The following is a 17,135-nucleotide window of genomic DNA, read 5'->3' on the forward strand; positions in this document are numbered from 1 at the left end:
CCATGCTTTTGCAAAGATCTGTTTTAATAGAATGCATATTATGAAGAGATAAGACAATTTTGCGCTTCAAATACGTTTGTGTGTGTTTTAATTTGCTTGCAGAAGTAACATTAACATTTAATGCGCGGGAAAATGTTGGTTTCTCTCACATACAGCATCAGTTCATTTAGATATTTCACAGCCATTACTTTGTACCATCTGTGTCCATAAACAGTTTCTATTATTTATTTAATCATTTCACCTAAATACATGCTCCCATGGGATCTATGCAGATAAAAATAACAGGCAGACTCGTGCGTACTAGCATTACTGTATATTATCTTGTACATTACGACTGTTTCAATGCTTTTAGACGTCGCATCATTTTGAATCTAAGAATTTCTACTCTAGCAAGTTTTAGAATAAGAGCATGATGAGAGCATGTCACATCTTTGTTTTTAAACTAGTAATAATTTACTTTTCAACTTAATCACACACATGTATTCGTCATTAATAATAATCAGCAGAGCCTTAACTTTAACGATTGTGGCAGCTTGTCCTGTTTTACTACCCAGCTGTTTGTGTGTAAGCCTCAATGAGCTCAGCGACAGTCCAGTGTTAGAAAAATGGAGGTTATGACAGGCTGCTGCGTCAGCTGTTTGTCCTCTTTCACATACACTGACTTTTATGAAGAATCCTCCCTGATCTCTGTATATGTTCACTAATAACAAAATGCAAAACATAAATCTGACTTACCACTGTTTACATATTTACATATATATTTACCAGTGTTTTATTAATAAAATATTATTTTAATAAATTCATACCTGTATGCACTTGTTGTTTTGACATTCCTTTTATATTGATGATCATAACTGAGCTTAAGACATTCAACTGAACTTGTACTTACTTAGTAATCATTACATACCAACACTCATGACTGACAACATTTAAAACAACACTTTATTGAATCGGCTTTAACACACCATCCACAGTTTTGGACTTGATTGACAGTTTTCTTCCTTTTTCCTACTGTTAGTGTTTCAGTCACAAGAATTATGTTGCATTGGAGGTGAGAGATGCTTTCACCTCCAAGTCATTTAGAAAACATTATCTTTCACACTAAAATACTGAAAAAGATTCATAGGCTTTTACACATCATGTAAAAATGAATCGAACATTGTAAAACACATATATCAGCAAACACAAGTCAGTAAAAATCAATGATTATGCGTTGTTGAGGTGTACAGTTTGTACTGTCATCAGGAACAGTAAGACATTCAAAAATATTTCAGTCCGCTTCACGTTTTCAGCTGCTTCCACAAATCACTGAGCAGTTACTGTACCTTCGTATAGTGCAGCATTCTCCCTTTGGAGCTTCGAGCGCCCTTTTTAGATTTGTGCATTATTGGAGGTGAAGTTCAGAAGATCATTTTTGCAAGTTCAAACAAAACCTACAAGAAAAACAAGCAAAAGAAGTAATATTATGTGACAGGACAAAGATAATGTATTTAATGTTTGACCTCTTCGGCTTCACTGATTTTTTTGTAAATATCTGCTTATTCTGAATTTGATGCAGCAACATGTTTCAAACCAGTTTGGACAGGAGCAACTAAAGACTGGGAACGATGTGGAATGCTCCAAAAACACCTGGACTCAGGGACGTCTTGTACAACTGTTTGTTTGTTAATGACTGCGATCTGTTTTTATTCATGTTTCACACAGCGTCCCCCTTTTTTGGAATTGGGGTCATTTAATAGCCACTAAGGTGTGCACCACAGGTTTGATGTGATGAATGAAAGCTGACAAAACGTCATACACTTACACAAAGACCTCTTGTCCATCCTTACCTCAATAGTAATGAGGATGACTATCATCCACTCCAACCTCAAGCTGTGCTTCTCACTCAGGTGGCTCCTCATCAGATCTGTTAACTGAGTACAATGTTCCAGCTTCTCGTTCACGACCTGAAAACGCAGAAAATGACTGGAGCTCAGATCAAAATACCACAAAGCGACCGAGTGAGTCTATGGTGCCGCTTTAACTTTATTTACATTGACTCTGCGGTTGATGCTGAGGAACTGGCAGGTCTTCTCATAGAGTTTCTCCAGGTTTTCTCTGTCCCAGTAGAAGTCTGGTGTGAGGAGCAGGTCAGACCTCAGGTTTATACAGTGTCTGTCAGAGGAGGACACAAAAACAAAGGTCTGTCGTCCCGGAGCTAAAAGACATGGATGTCAGACCCGAACTGAATTCACACACACAAAAAGACTGATTCTCAGGAACAACTGGCCTGCTGTGAAACCAGAAAACAAAGATAGAAAAGTCTCTCCTTGAATGAGCTGCTATTCAGAGAAAACTGAATTACCTCAACGTGAAAAGCTCGCCTATCTTCTTCATAACCTCTGCAGAGGACAGCTTAACTCTTCTGCCAGACTTGAGCGTCTAAGGAAGAAAACAGATTAGGACATTAGCACTAAGGGGAGCGCTGCTGCATGATCTGCCTTACAGACGAGCAAGCATTCCAAATAATCAATTATCTATAATTCCATGCTGCCTGTTGTTAAGCGTCCACTGTACCTCTGGGATTGACTGAATTGACTCCACAAAGTTGTCTAATGCCACCTCCCATATCGCCAGCTTCACTGGTAAAGAGAGCAAGAGGTTACACTCTTAGCACAGTGTCACACACAGTCCAAATCTTCAGGCGTTTGAGCGTCTCACCTGACAAACAAAGTGCATTTGAAAAGGCAAATTTCTCCAGAACAGCTTCATGCTGATCCATGTTGTCACTCAGAATAAAGTTGCCGCGCTCAAGCTTTGTGTTTCCCCTGAAGGAGAAAAGATTTACAGAAAGTCCGAAGGTACAAATAAAGACAGAAACAACTCGAGAGTGAAGAGCGACATACTCTCCAAGGGTGTAGTTAATCTCTTCATTCTCCCAGTGGACTAACGCGACTTCGTAGGGCTGCAGCTCGTGACGCTCCAGCACCCTCATCACTCTTTTCATCTGTAAAGACAGTGGACACTGTCGAGGAAGCACGCCACAGCAGAGAGGTACACAATTAATGAGATGCTACACATTATAAGACACAGTTTTGTTTACCGTTTTCTCCTCAACGTTCCAGAAAACTACCGAGCCTTCCCTGAAATTTTCAGATTGGGAGAGTCAGTCCAGGATTTACCAGAAAAACGAAAAGTTACCAAAACACCACAATTCCACGTTTCAACACCTCATGAGGAATACAATCATCATTTTCTACAAGCTCTCTATCAGTCAGACAAGAACTTTGCTTAAATTAAACACTGAATAGTTATGATTTCCATGAGGAAATATTTGATCAAAGGTGATTTAAATGCTTTGAGCCACGGTTTGAGTTGTAGTTTTCGCTGCTGGATTAATACTGGACTCAAACAGCATGGAGCGAAATGCTCTCCATATTGATGTAATTCTTTTAAATAATTTAGCATCTGATAATCCATATTCAAAGTACTTTCATGTTATCATAATAAACTCCTGAACGAAGCACTGAAAACAGACTTATTTCTACCTGAAGAAGAACATGACAGCCTCGTCATCTGGTTTCGCAGCCATGTCTGTGCTTATCACCAGCACATTCGATGCATCTGAAATGAAAACATGATCGTCATGAAGCTGCGCGTTAAACTCTGAATGAATGAATGAATGATTCGGAGTCGTACCTCTCGGTAAGTCTATCTCCCGGAAGCCCTGGCTGACCAGGTCGTGGCAAAGTGTTGGTAAATGATACTGATCTGCTGTTGCAAAGGCGATACACTGCATCAGATCCTGCAGAGAGACACAGGTTGAATTCACATCTAAAGCAAAAACATGACAACACTTCGCAGGATCGGTCACTCATCCGACGGCGGGCTGAATCACCTGGTCCTCGTTCAGGGAAGGCTGATTGGCTCTGGAAGGCTGTTTTGTTCTTGGTCCTTTGGGAGCCCTTTTCCCAGGCACCGTTCCTGGGTTCAAGTTTGGTTTTATCATCGACTTGACAATGTTGGCTGAATAAAGACGCTTCTGTCCACTTCTACATTCAGCCAGTAATCCAGGGGATATTACCGGAGTGCTGCTGGGACTTCTGAATCCACCTGAAGGAGGCAGAACGTGTCTCACAAGCTCCTGCTGCTGGTGAAGACAGTTTAAATGACAGGTCCTTGAAAAGATCCACGGGCCAGAGCAGTTTGAGTGAGTCCTGGGTTTGGGTTCATACTGGCGTGGTTGGACAGACTGGGAGAGACTGGCAGAGGCACAGATGAAGGCTGGTTTCCTGTCTGCAGGCCGCTGGGCTCCCAGTCTGGACCACAACGTCCGGAGAAGCATCTCAGCACAGACAGACAGACAGGTGAGCTACAACACAGGACACAGCTGATGGCGTAACTCCACCACATGTTGAACTCTAATTCAAAGCTGCAAGCATCACAGACCTCTGTAAACAAACCTGCATCTATAAGCAAGTAGACATGCAACTAAAATCTGCAATCTGACACATCTTAAAGACGATTTAAATACAAAAACAGGTGCCAAAACAAGCAAGACTGACCTGGACTATATTAGCTTTCGATATCCTCACTGGCAGTCTCGTGACGATTTCCCCATGTTAAATAAACTGCGTGAATTACACACGAAAAACTAATACGTCTGAACACTAGGAGTTAAGTTTAAGTGGTCTCGCGCTGCTGTAAACCAGTGTGTGGCTGTTAGCTAGCGGTTAGCCGCTGGTTAGCTTACCGGCGAATGAAAAAGAGGCAATTCAAAACGAGTCGATTTATCCAACACGCCGGAAAACTGCAGTTATGTTGACTGTTTAACTTAAAATACAATTTCGGACTCACGTATCTAACGATATGTGACCTGACATGACAGACCCGGGAAGTGTGTTTGTTGTTTGCTAATAAAGTTTTATTGCCGCTCATTTCCTGTTTGTGATGATGTAGGAGGACGTCTATTCCCCGAGCGGAGACTGGCAGGCTGAAGGCTTGACGCTGCTGCTGCTGCAGACAGGTAGTTGAGTCTACTTCACAACAGGTCTGCAAGGAGGAATTCTGCGCCCACAGACAGAATATAAATGACAGTAATTCTATGGGGCTCTTTGTGTGGCTGAGTCTTTTCCAGCTGTGCATTCCTAAAATAAAATGACCAGATTTAGGTATAGCTTGCATGAGCTATGAAAAATTCACAAATAGATAGACGTGATCTCATTTAAAGGGCTCAGGAGCTGAAAAGGCTGAGAGTCACTACATCAGGCTGCTGTTTGTAGGATTTATATGATTTCAGGTTGCGCAAGGGCACTCTGGAAGTCTCAACTCAGGGCATAAACACAGGTTTGGTTGAGTTGACCTTCGCATTGATCTCATCAGCTTCTTGCATTGATCTTTTATGCTGTTAAATGCAGTTTTTTGAGGTGTTAAACGCTTTACAGGATAAAAAAAAAATTTCATTTGATTTCCCTCCAATGACCTTTTTTGCAAAAGTCTCAGGATGTCAGACTTTCTCAGCTGCAGCGCCCCTTGTGGTGGAGCCTGGTATAACCTGTGTTTGGTGTTGCCAGGAGAAACTGTTGTGTACTCACTTGTCCTGCAACACTTCTAGTTATGGAAGTTATGGAAAACTCTGATGAGGTATGTTAACACAACAGAAATTCATTCACACCTCTCTGTATGATACATATTTGCTATTAGACTTGAATTAAATCGCACCTAATGTGGGAGCTTCTGAACCAGATTTAATGTTTTGATTTCAACAGAATTCACAGTAACTCTTCAATGCTTTTTTAATCATCAGGTGGACCAGTGTCATGAGAGGGAGAGGCTGAAGATGAAGATCGGTGTCCTGGAGGAAAGTGTGAAGTCCTGTGAGTTGGAGTGTAAAGCCAGCAGAGAGACGGTGCTCAGGCTGGTGGCAGAGCTGGACCGAGAGAGGAAGAAGGCCTCCAGCAGTGCAGCAGCACTAGATTCACTCAAAGAGGTACTTACACAGCTTTAAACGTCAGTGCAATTAGTTCACAGTACACCCAACAGAAAAGTGTCCTGACAGCAAAAGAAGCAAAGGATTTTGAAGGACGTTCTTTCATCCTTTCACGTCTCCCTGCGTGAGTGGACACGAGGCTCGTGCGTGTGGTGCCTATGAAAATCTGCATTTCCTTTTGTGCGTTAACACTTTTAGTGTTAGCTCTGCACTGAAGCCACTGAAAACCACAGATGATTATCCTCCATGTCTTATATTAAATATTTGACATCATAGTGTGGTGTGACTCTTTGTGGTTTTTTAATCTCCCTCAGGAGTTGGACGGCCTGGTGGTGGGAAGGAGGAGTGTTGAGATGGAGAGGGAAACCCTGATGGAGAGGCTCGAGGCCAGCAAGAGAGTGACAGAAGCAGCTCGGCGAGAGTCGCACTGTTTGGAGAAACAGGTGGAGGAGCTTGAAAGAAAACTACAGTCAAGCCAAGGAGAGACTCAGGCAGCGGAGGAGAAACTGCACATGTTCCTGAAAAAGGTGGCGGGCCTGCTGCAGGGGAAGTCTGAGGATGTCATTCTGCCCACAGAGACGGATATTTTACTCAATGTGGATGACCTCTGCAACAAGGTGAGGAGTCAGTCTGGATTTCTGGCACAGGCTCAAAAACTTGAAGGTGCAAGAAAATCTCCTTCATCAGGTGCACAAACTCATGAAGGCCACAATTCAATTTATGTTGGTCTCACAGTAAAGTCCTTATTTTTATTACCTGACTGCAGTAAAGTCACTGCAGCCAGAATGAGCTGTCAGCGTGACTTTGCTTGAGTAAATCTGTTTAGTTACTTTCAAACACTGGTCTCCTCATTATCTGTATATTAATTCTCATGTGTCCATGTGTCACAGAGGCACCTCTACTATAACATCTTTACTACGTTTTTTTGGAGATAGTCTTTGTCGGGGATGGAGGCCCGGCTGTGTCAGGTCTCCGAGGAGCTGAGCGAGCAGACGGAGCTCCAGCGCAGTGCGCTGCAGAGGGCTCAGCTTGCAGAGCGGCAAGTCCAGGACCTGAGGGAGAGACTGCAGGGTCTGGAGACGGAGCTGCTAGCAGCAGATGTGCATCGTGACAGGCTGACACACAGCAAACAGCATGTGAGTCAGGTCACAGCGGCAAGGGAAAAGAAGATACAAGGAAGGCATTTAAATGAGAGAATTGTGCATAATCGTCTTTGTCCATGTTTACTCTGCGCTCCATCAAACAGTATGAAGAGTTTCTGGAACAGCTGTCAGAGACTATGAAGGTTGACAGTATTGCTGTAGATCTGGGCTTCGACATGAGGCTGAAACTCATACTGTCACGTGTGGAGCAGCTTGTTAAACAAGAGAAAACTGCTTTGGTGGAGAGCAAAAGCCTGACCTACAGTCTACAGCGAAAGGTAGCTACTTAGTGGCATTTGGTGAGAAATTACAGCCAGTTTTATAATCTTTAGATATTGTAAAGGGCTCTAAACAACAGTTTTACTTTGGCATGACAGGAGATACACCTGATAACAAAAGATCCCTGTTTCCAATAGTTAAAGTCACAGAAAGACCAACTGGAGAGCAAAGGACTCCACATCCAGCTCCTGAGGAAGAAGGTGTCCGAGCTGGAGGAGGAGAAGAGGAGTCGATCAGCGCTGGCTGTGGAACGAGATGATGCTCATCTGGAATCCAGGAGGCTGCAGAAAAAACTGGAGCGCCTCCAGGCTGAGCTGAAGGCCACCAAGCTGTCCAACACTGAGCTCAAGGCCCAGCTGTCCCACACCAACGAGCTGAAGGTAGAGGGGAGAGGGGTTCGGCCCCAGAGTCAATCCAGAGGCATTTTCACCTCATAATTTATCGTGTGTTTGTGTTAATATCTGTGTTTGGGTGGATGAGTTGGACACCAATTATTTAGAGCTTAGTTCTGAAAACAACAGTATATATTTTTAAGTGTCAGAGTATTTGAGAGCAATAAAGCAGCTCGATGAAGCCACTGAGTAACTTGGCCAAACGCCTCTGTCTGACGTGCCAAGTTGAAAGTCATGGAACAGAATCAGACCATGCAGGAGCAGAGAAAGAGGCTGGACCAGCTGGTGGAGGGGAAGGCCAAGGTGGAGAAGAGGCTGAACACTGTGAGCTCAGACCTGCAGAGCCACGAGAAGAAGACCAGAGAGGACCAGCAACAACTCGTCACCCTCAGACAAAGCCTGGCTCAGCTGACTGAGAGGGAGAGAGAGGTAAGGGAACCGTGCAATACTGCCAATCAGCTCAGCTGTGGAGGAGGTTTAAATGATCTGTTGAGCCATACTTACAGCTAGATTACGCCTTAAAAATCAAACTCAGATCTTCTTTTTTTGTCCTCCTTTGTCCAGATGGAGGATTTCCGGATGGTTGTTTCCCAGATGTTGGGACTGGATGCCACAGCCCCGGCTCCTCCAAATTATGAAATCATCAAACTGCTGGAGACAGTTCTTCACACTCATCATCACCATCACCACCTTCATCATGTTAGCACGCCCTGGCACTGTCACACTCACCAGAGGCCTCATCCCCACCACGTCCAAGACCGTCCTGACAGCTGCTCCTTGGATCTTTCTACCTCCAGGTCTGCTTATCCAGGGGATGCAGGTCCCCTTCATGAAGCCTAGTTTTATACACTATAAACTGCACTTAAAAGGTATTATGGTCCACATGAAAACAGTATACAAAAACAGACCTTATACAGTATGAAATGATCTATCAAACATCCTGTTTTCCTCACTGAAACAACAAAAAAATGAAATAAAACGCCAAATATCAAAATGAGGATTTGGCATTCGTTGTTTTTGATGGTCGCATATACATACATCTTTCATTTGAACTTTTTACCATTATATACACATGTTACATAATCCCGGACTGTTATACATTTGATACTGAACTGACAGTCATACAAAATATACAATAGTTCTATATGTCATACTTCTCGATCATAAAGTCGTATTTTATGTTCTGTTTAAAAAATAAAGCAGCAAAATGTATAAAGACCATGGATGACTGACGTTAAAGGTTAAACTCTTGATTTGTGCCTGGCCTTGATATTAAAACACACAACTTGGCTTAAATAAATCTTACATGAATCGGTGAAATTCAAGTTAAAAATGGACTGACCACAGACACAGTGGAGGATGTGAGTAAGTAAAAGATGAGAACTGCATGCCAAAATACAGGTAAAAAAATAATTGCAATGTCAGATATATTAAATGTTATTATTTTTTGTTGGTTTGTTGTCTTTTTTTAAACAAATTTTTCAGTTACGAGCAAATTCACAGGCTAAATTTCAGCATTTAACTTTGGTGCTATCCACTGACGGATCTCTTCAGAGAAATACGACATTAACGCTCCACTGAGTTGCTCTTCAGCGCGTTCACACAGTAACGTCCACCACGGGAGGAAACACTTTCTTCAGTTCTGCTACACCAAAGATGCTCCTTAATCGACACAGCATTGCACAGAGTAACAGAGTGAGATGCTTGATCCTATGTGCTACACACAAAGATATTAACTGTAGATGGCAGCTGTTTTTCTGCAGACAAATGGATGATCAAGTTTTTGTTGACGCGATTCCACTTCGAGTCACACTGATGCGAGAAAATGAATCGCTGTTACAGCCGGCCTACACTGGAGGTGGTCCGTTGGTGTAGCTCAGCATCGGGTAGAAGGAATGAGCGAAGTTGTTGGACTGAGAGCAGTAGTCCTCCTCAGACAATGGCAGCAGGAAGGCAAAGACCACTAACAGGAGCAGGAAGAACTGGAGAGGCAGCGCGACCCAGAGGACGCGCCGCAGAAACGAGGACCAGCGACCCGCCGGCGGCTCCGCATCAGAAGGGAAGGAAGCGGATCCAGCGCCGCTGCGAGACCTGCTCACACACACGCGCATTCACAACGCAGCACAGACTGAGGTTTAGTGACTCACACCGATCGGTGGGAACATACAAATCCCTGTCCTGCGTAATCACATTATAACTTTAACTGCAACTTTAAATGTGCTTTTCAAAAGTCAAAGATAAATCAAATGAGTCAAATTCAATAAACACACTCGATCTGCTCTGTAATCTAATTTCCTTATCTCTATACGCTTCAGTGTTCAGGTGCTGTCTGTCAGTTTTCAATCCAAATAAGATCTCAGTCCAGCGACAGGAGAACTGCATGACAGTGCTCGACTGAAGCACCATGATGTGTTCGAGAGACATCGCCGACACGGTTCAAAGCAATGCTGGGACGGGGTTACACACTGTGACGCTGACTGAGACTGAGTGGATCAACACAGTTACAACGACAGACACGAAACAGTTTTCAGGCCATACATACTGTACAATCCGGCACCAAACAAATACATTGAATATGTGAGCTTGCATTCCTTTGCAAAGGGTGTTAGGATAAAAGACAGAGGGCATGCTGCAAGTATCAGCTGAATGATCAGATATTCTCTTTTAAAAGGACTCTCTGAAGCTTTGTGTCCTGTTGAAGAATGCAAAGCATGCCGAGGCAAGAAGAGCACAGCCGTTAGAAACAGCCTGTCTGAATTTAGCTAAGCTGTTTAAGAGCAATCTTTGGGAAACATGCTGATTTGCTTTCTTTCTGAGAGTTACACCGGTCTCGAGTGTGTGTGTTAAACATGAAGCTAGAGCAAGGAGACGGTTAACCTAGCTTAGCATCTCCAAAAAAGAAAGCTCTCAGCAAGAAAGCAAATCAGTGCATTTCCCAAAGAGCCATATTATTAATTGTATTGCCTACAGTCACCATCACCCTCAAAAACTGTCTTCTTTTAGCCTCAAAGGTTAGAAACCACAGCCGGCTAAAGGGAATTATTGTAAAGACACTCACTTACTGAAACCTACTGTGAAAAACTACTGATTCACTCCTTTAAAATAGGAGGAAACAGACTTGCAGTACTCTCTAAATGTACTTCATGAAATGATCCCTGGATCCAGGAATGCATGGACATGTATGTATGCAGTGACGTATGATTTAAACTCAGGTTGTCCTGTGCTGCTAATGTGCCCTTTACCGCTTCACAAATGGAGACCTGAGAGGCAAGACTCACAGATGACAGACTGAGGGGGGGTGGAGGAGATGGTGGATAGTCAGATAGCAGCAGCAGAAGAAGAAGAAGAAGAAGAAGAAGAAGAAATATCACACAAGAGAGAGAGAGAGAGAGAGAGAGAGAGAGAGACTGCAGCCTTTGCGTTGTTCATTGCAGACATTTACTGGCTCGGCAATTTGAGAGAAAGAGTGTGCTTGCTCGGTAACAGTGAGGGAGTGTTAGATATACAGAAACGTTTGTGCAGAAACGTGAGAAATGCCCTCTGGTTAGCGATATTAAGCAGCCAAGGACACCGGCGGAGAAGAGGCCTTGCACCATTCCTTGTGAAAGTCTTTATCAAGGATGTACGGGCTGCATTTCACCTCGTCACCTAGCCTACACAGAGCGTCTAGACTGACAGAAGATGATGGAATTCACTATCATGAGCTGCTAATCTGGCACTAGTAGTGACAACTGAAATTGGCACGTTTATTGTTCTTCAAAACACAGCTGTTGTTTGAGACTTGGGGAGGATTAGAAAGCATGAATCGGCCTCCGAGTGCATCATGGGCTGATGAGTTCCATTATCTTCTGGGTGTGCTAGAAACCAACAGAAAGGTACCTGTGGTGTGGACTGCTCACAGAGGGTCCAGGCTGTGACAGACTACATTTGCCCCGTTGCTGTTTGCAATGAACAGGGGGGGAGGGGGGTAAAAGAAAGAAAGTATGTTTCAGTCCAGGCAAATCAAGACAAAGCTACCGATGAAAAGAAATCCCAAAATGAAAGAAGAGCAGCGACAAAATCATATGTGAAGGTGATAGATTTTGTAACTCGTGATAACAAGGATTCTGGCTTTTCAAAGTGCACGACTACTTTGAAGTGCTTCGGCTCGTGAGTGCAACAAACCCATTGCAAATAGGAAGCTACAAATTGTGCAATGCGATGCATGGATTTCACATTTAGTAACATACGGATAATATAAGCAGTGGCATGCTTATTTGGACTGATATTTAGATAAATAATGACTCAAAACTGATGCAATCAATAAAGCTTTCTCATCCTTATAGCCTGCAAAATAAACAAATATGATGTAATGCTTTCTACATCATAAAACAAGAGTTTCTAGGCTTCTTTTGCAAAACTAGCAGTTTCATGACAGCCAGTATTCCTGAGAGTAACACTACAGGGATCAAGCCAAAACTAGAGTGAGAAGAGTTTAGAGGAAAGTCTAGTGGGAGAAAAGATTTGTAGGACGGAAGTTTTTTTTTTTAGTGTGGAAGGACTGGAAGAGAAAAGGTGACAACTAGGGCAGAACCGAAAAAGTCATTCGAGAAAAAGGAGGAAATAAAAAGTTAGAGAGAAAGGAGTCCTCAGTCTCTGGCAGGGCTTGTTCTGGGAACAGAGAACGTGCAGGAGGAGTGAAAGGCCGGGAAAAGGTTCAGAATTCAGAGGGAGGGAGTGTAGAGCAGGTTGTGGAGGTGTAGAAAGGTGTGAGGAGAGGTTTTGGGATGGCAGGGGTGGATATGGCCTTCAGCGGGGCATCTGGGGCACAGGTTACTGTAAGAACTCAGAGGGGTAACTCAACACCTGGCGTTTCAAAGAACACCGTGTGCAGGTAGGCGTATACGTTACCGATCGCCGCCGACTTGGTGTGCTCCTCCCTGATACAGGACTGAGGGAGCCGGACGTGTCCAGCTCATCGGCCGACGACCAAGACGACAGATCCTGACAAAGGAAGCGTTTCCACAAAGACAGACAAAGCCAGAGAGAGACGGTGAGAGACACAGGAAATGTCAGACGGCGGTGGGCAAATAGCCTGCGGGCCAAATCTGGTTTTGTAGCTTCTAACACTGCTCCCAAGTGAAGGGAGACACAAAACCAAGACGACTCTGTTGCAGTGTTAGCTGATAAATAACAGCTAAATATTTGAATCAACTCAGTTTAATTGGAACAAATATCCCTGGTATGTAGCACAGCTTAAGCAACAACAACGGTTTCATTCAACCATAAGAGAAGGAGGCCGCTGCTTACTGCGCGTGGATCAATTACATCTGTACTCTCATAGCTTAACTTTATTAATAGTCTAAATGAGCTGCTCAAACTCGGTTAGTCCTTACTAATGAGAAAAATAACATCTGCCCTTTGATCCTTAAATAGGCGGCTTTTGGATTGTAATTAGATTTAATCAGATTTTTAAATGAATTTAAATCATTAAACAAAACAAAACATAACATACATAACATAAAACAAAACATACTCAAAATAAATAGGTCTGTGTTTCAGGTCCATGCAGGTAACACAGCACAGGTGGACAGTGAGCAGAGCTCTACCTGCTGACTGCTGGTGATGTCCAGGATCTTGGCCAGCTCTCTGAGGTCTCGGGTTACTTCCTTTAGCAGCAGTTTGAGGCGGTTCCCAATGACATGGACCTTCTCCTTGGCCTCCAGGCAGTCGCTGCCCTGAGAGTTGACCAGCAACTGGAGGGACATGTCCTGAAGCGAAGCCACTTTGAGCTGGGAGTCCAGCAGCTCCTGGCGGATTTTCTGTGGGGATTAAGAACACGAGACATGAATTCGGAACGGGGAATCTTTGGTATTTTGTATTTGAAACAGGTGCTTCCAGGTATATTATTCTTCCCTGGGCTCACTAAGTGTCCACAGCAATATATATTTTTAAAAAGGTTTTCATACACCCCTTCAATCAAAATCAAGAAGGCCTTGCAACCCCCCAAGCTTTGGTGGTATAGATTACAGTTCTGTACCGTAAGTGTTTTATGATGCTCGTGGAGAGTATCGCTGTCCTGGATGGGGTCAATGGGAACCACCTCATTCCTCCTGCGGTCAATGTTTTCTAACCAGAGCAGCAGACCGTGGCTCATCTCATGGAAGTCCTAATAATCAGATGTGCAGCAGGATAGCAGGGACTCAACCACATGCATACTTACAGCTCAGGGAGACAGTCTGAAGGTGTGCATTGGGCCCCCTGTTTTAATTTAGAGGGTCTAAAGATGACGGCTGGCACCTACTTGACATTGCATGAGAGCGTCCTGCAATGAAGACCTCCACTCCTCCAACGAGCTGCCCAGTTTGTCCCAGTGGTTGTTCATGTCTTTCAGTTTGGCCTGTAGCTCTCGGGACTCCTCTGTGTCTGACTGCACAAACTCAGCGCTGCACAGGTTGATGGACAGCACAATAGCCTTGCGCTTGTCATACGCCTTCTGCAGCTCCTGGAGGCAAACATTTACATTTTACAGTTAACAAATGCAGTCGTTCAGAGCAACATTCAAGGGATGTAACAAAGAGAAAAAATAGATGATTTTGCCATTAAAATATAGAACCAGTACAAGGACTTGATCCCACGTGTAAACCAATAAAGCTGATAGAAGGCACCAAGTTGCTATGTTATCAAATTGCTCTATGTATCAGGAGGCTAACTGAGTAGCAGGAGTTATCACCAAAGGATTAGGACGTGGTAAAAGGAAACCAAAAAGAAAAAGAAAATCACACCTTGAGCTTCTTGATGCGCTGCTCAATCGTCTGGATGTCCGTGCTGAGGTCCAGCCTCCGCTGCTGCTCCAGCTCTTCCTCCGTCTCTCCCAGCCAAGTCCAAACGTTGTTCAGGTCAGAGTTCAGCTGCTGCCACTGCTGCTGGTTCTGCTTTGTGCGCAGCTCTTTGCTGAGGTCCTGAGCCTGCAGGAGCTCCCAGCGCTCGATCACTCCTGGATTATAGGGTGGAAGAGCAAAAAGAGCTGTATCCCACTGGATAAAGGTGCGAAAACATTTACGTATTTCCACCTTTTCCTTACGTATACCTTCATTTAAATGTATGGTAACGTATGGTAGGATATGCATGTGCATGCAGGAGAGGCCGTACCTGATGTCTGGGACTCTGAGCTGCTGGGATCTGCCAGTCCAGACACTGTGTCTTCCTCCTCCTTTAGCTCGAAGCCCATCCTCTTCACTGTGTCAATACTGCCACGACACTCACCCAGCAGCCGCATCTATATAACACACATTATTCACAAACATAAATAAATGTGTTTTTTTTTTGTTTTTTAGATCTTACGCCAATGGGTTGTTTGTGAATTGCATAAAAATAGACAACAGAATTCAGCAGCAGTTATGTAAGATTCCACAAAGTGTTTCTTTTTTGCTTTGGCCTTCAGTCGTCATTTAGCTGTAAGAGTAACACGTACATATCCCATGTATGAGGCATCCAGTTCTGTGCTCGTGGGTGTGCGACTGCGGCTGCTGTCAGTTTGTTGCAGCTGGAAACGGCTGGCATCCAGAGGGTGAATATGTGAGTCCGTAGAGGCAACCTCCCCTGTAGACACAACACCGACCGGTCACCTTTGCAGATTATGCTCAAATATTCGATCACAATGGTTATTTGAAATATACTTTAAAACCCAAGAAGAGACGAGGCTCCGTTCAGACAGAAACACAAGACGCGGAGAGCGAAAAATGATTTGAAAGAGTGGGCAGGAGTGCAGATTTCTTTCCCGACCACGCTCACGGTGCCCGTGATGTGTCTCTGTGTGAGCGGAGCCTGAGAGGTTTACTTTAAACAAATCTGCAATCCCTTCAGCAAGAAGTTCACAGTTGGCATTTGCTCACTGTGACAATAAAACAACATGCACGTCAAAGAAATCCAAAGTGGTTAGCTACACAGCACACTGCAAACAAAAGTAAGAAAGCCAGTTAGAAAGAGGGGTTAGGCTGAATTCCATTTCAGTTCTGCCAAATTAGAGACTAAAGCAGAACCAGTGAATTGAAGAAATAAAAATGGAATTGACCCTATCCCCCAATGTTAGAAAGTGTTGCCACTGGTTATAGTGTGTGCCCAAAGTGTGTATAAGAGAGGAAATCAACTCAAATCAAAGTCCAAGCTGGTGAATCGGCTATAAGTGAGGTTTCACTCAGAGTGCGGCTGTTAATTCTGGCCCCAAACACATGTGGCATGCTGGGGTCTGCTGTTGCCTACCAGTGGAGGACCTCAGTGTTTGCTCTGTAAGTTTAACATAGGCCTCAGGGCTCTCTGGGATCACTACATCTGGAAGAAACATTATACAGTACACACATTCAGCAGTGGGCATTACACAGTTTGACTCCATAAACTGATTGACCTGGTGCTTATCTGCTGTTTTTAACCTTATTTCATGCCCCACCAGATGGAGTTTTCCACACAGATAAGTCATCAGTCACAGGAAAATACACTGTATTTCTATATATTGCACGTCATCCATGACACAAACGTGTATTGGCAAAGCCTTCTCCTACTCCTGCATGGCTGAAACTATGGCTGAAACCTGGATCACGACCTGAGAAAAGAACAACGTTCCTCAACAATCAGATCCAAGATGTTTTCTGGCATTTCAAGCTGCATGTGATTTTTTTCTAAGGCACTCTCTTTGTGCCACTTGCGTCATCAGTTCCTGTAGGAAAACTCTTACTTTCCTCCTCTCTGGAGAGAACAGAGAGGTCAGAGTTGGCCATTAAACAGCACCTTCGTACTGTTTGGCATTTAGAGTCTGTCTCAAATACACAGGTTACTGATGCAAGGGGCTGCAAGAGCAACTAGACACTGCGGCAGGGGTCACGAGCCACAAATGCCACTGGATTAAAGGATGCTCTCCTTTCTCATATAAATCATTCTCTGATTTATGCACCATATCTCATATGCCATTGTTCTAAATCACAGTTTTCTTAAAAGTCACTTTAACTTGAAGCAGAACGGTGTGTGTGCGTGTTTAGAAACCAACCTGACAAGGCTGAGGCCGGCCGCTGCAGGAAGTCTCCCTCCTCACTCTGCTGCTCCCTCAGCGCCCTGCTGGCGCTCTCCAGCCCGCGGCTCAGGTCGTAGTCATGGTCCCACTCCAGGGGAATGGAGTCTACGCTGGCTGGAGTGTCCCTGCCCGAGCGCTCGGTCCGGAGCTGGGCCGCCAGGGAGGCCGAGCGTCCGGAGGAGGGCAGAGGTGACAGGAAGCCGTCCCCCAAACGCTCGTTCCATGGCAGGCTGGACAAATCGCCGGGCTCGTCCAGCTCCAGCTCACGGTCTGACAATGACACTTCAGTATCGTCGTCTGCAAGCTGGAGA

The 17,135-nt window shown here is 44.2% G+C and overlaps 3 protein-coding genes across 12 annotated transcripts in view; 1 reads left to right on the forward strand and 2 right to left on the reverse strand.

The window, feature by feature from the left end:
* Positions 1-917: 917 nt before the first annotated feature.
* Positions 918-4,929, reverse strand: rmnd1 (required for meiotic nuclear division 1 homolog). 2 transcript variants are annotated; one of them, XM_070979394.1, is made up of 12 exons: positions 4,733-4,929; positions 3,878-4,351; positions 3,679-3,784; positions 3,528-3,603; positions 3,083-3,122; positions 2,886-2,986; positions 2,701-2,807; positions 2,557-2,621; positions 2,345-2,421; positions 2,034-2,154; positions 1,830-1,946; positions 918-1,433 (listed from the first exon to the last, which is right to left on the reverse strand). In XM_070979394.1, the coding sequence occupies exons 2-12, from the start codon at positions 4,322-4,324 to the stop codon at positions 1,401-1,403; spliced, it is 1,290 nt and encodes a 429-aa protein (XP_070835495.1). In that variant the 5' UTR covers positions 4,325-4,351; positions 4,733-4,929; the 3' UTR covers positions 918-1,400. The 2 variants fall into 2 exon arrangements, with proteins under 2 accessions (XP_070835495.1, XP_070835493.1); XM_070979392.1 differs by having other exon boundaries at positions 4,545-4,908.
* Positions 4,930-5,565: 636 nt separating this feature from the next.
* ccdc170 (coiled-coil domain containing 170) lies at positions 5,566-8,629 on the forward strand. Its single transcript, XM_070979095.1, has 8 exons — positions 5,566-5,622; positions 5,786-5,968; positions 6,283-6,585; positions 6,904-7,104; positions 7,215-7,388; positions 7,527-7,769; positions 8,007-8,210; positions 8,346-8,629. The coding sequence occupies exons 1-8, from the start codon at positions 5,596-5,598 to the stop codon at positions 8,619-8,621; spliced, it is 1,611 nt and encodes a 536-aa protein (XP_070835196.1). The 5' UTR covers positions 5,566-5,595; the 3' UTR covers positions 8,622-8,629.
* A 146-nt stretch (positions 8,630-8,775) lies between these two features.
* The window catches only part of syne1b (spectrin repeat containing, nuclear envelope 1b), a 77,397-nt gene continuing 69,037 nt past the window's right edge, over positions 8,776-17,135 (reverse strand). For 5 of the 9 annotated variants that reach the window (XM_070979094.1, XM_070979086.1, XM_070979087.1 and 2 more), the window contains 11 exons: positions 16,801-17,128; positions 16,023-16,091; positions 15,235-15,362; positions 14,913-15,039; positions 14,546-14,757; positions 14,065-14,265; positions 13,801-13,929; positions 13,370-13,582; positions 12,672-12,764; positions 11,661-11,719; positions 8,776-9,872 (listed from right to left, as the gene is read on the reverse strand). In XM_070979094.1, the coding sequence (XP_070835195.1) occupies positions 9,629-9,872; positions 11,661-11,719; positions 12,672-12,764; positions 13,370-13,582; positions 13,801-13,929; positions 14,065-14,265; positions 14,546-14,757; positions 14,913-15,039; positions 15,235-15,362; positions 16,023-16,091; positions 16,801-17,128 (1,803 nt within the window). In that variant the 3' untranslated portion in view covers positions 8,776-9,628. The remainder of the gene's footprint in view (positions 9,873-11,660; positions 11,720-12,671; positions 12,765-13,369; positions 13,583-13,800; positions 13,930-14,064; positions 14,266-14,545; positions 14,758-14,912; positions 15,040-15,234; positions 15,363-16,022; positions 16,092-16,800; positions 17,129-17,135) is intronic. The other 4 variants (XM_070979093.1, XM_070979088.1, XM_070979090.1 and 1 more) reach the window with 3 other exon arrangements.

The sequence above is a fragment of the Chaetodon trifascialis genome, chromosome 14, assembly GCF_039877785.1.
Source record: "Chaetodon trifascialis isolate fChaTrf1 chromosome 14, fChaTrf1.hap1, whole genome shotgun sequence".
In the NCBI taxonomy this organism is placed as follows: Eukaryota; Metazoa; Chordata; class Actinopteri; order Chaetodontiformes; family Chaetodontidae; genus Chaetodon; species Chaetodon trifascialis.

Bases quoted from the DNA above. Each gene is read 5' to 3' on its own strand.
- rmnd1 (XM_070979394.1), bottom strand. From the start codon at position 4,324: ATGCTTCTCCGGACGTTGTGGTCCAGACTGGGAGCCCAGCGGCCTGCA. The intron at 2,422-2,556 runs GTACAGTGGACG...TTTCTTCCTTAG, and splicing joins CAATTCAGTCAATCCCAGAG to ACGCTCAAGTCTGGCAGAAG. The intron at 1,434-1,829 runs GTAAGGATGGAC...TTTTTCTTGTAG, and splicing joins TCATCCTCATTACTATTGAG to GTTTTGTTTGAACTTGCAAA.
- ccdc170 (XM_070979095.1), top strand. From the start codon at position 5,596: ATGGAAGTTATGGAAAACTCTGATGAG. The intron at 7,389-7,526 runs GTAGCTACTTAG...TGTTTCCAATAG, and splicing joins CCTACAGTCTACAGCGAAAG to TTAAAGTCACAGAAAGACCA. The intron at 7,770-8,006 runs GTAGAGGGGAGA...TGACGTGCCAAG, and splicing joins CCCACACCAACGAGCTGAAG to TTGAAAGTCATGGAACAGAA.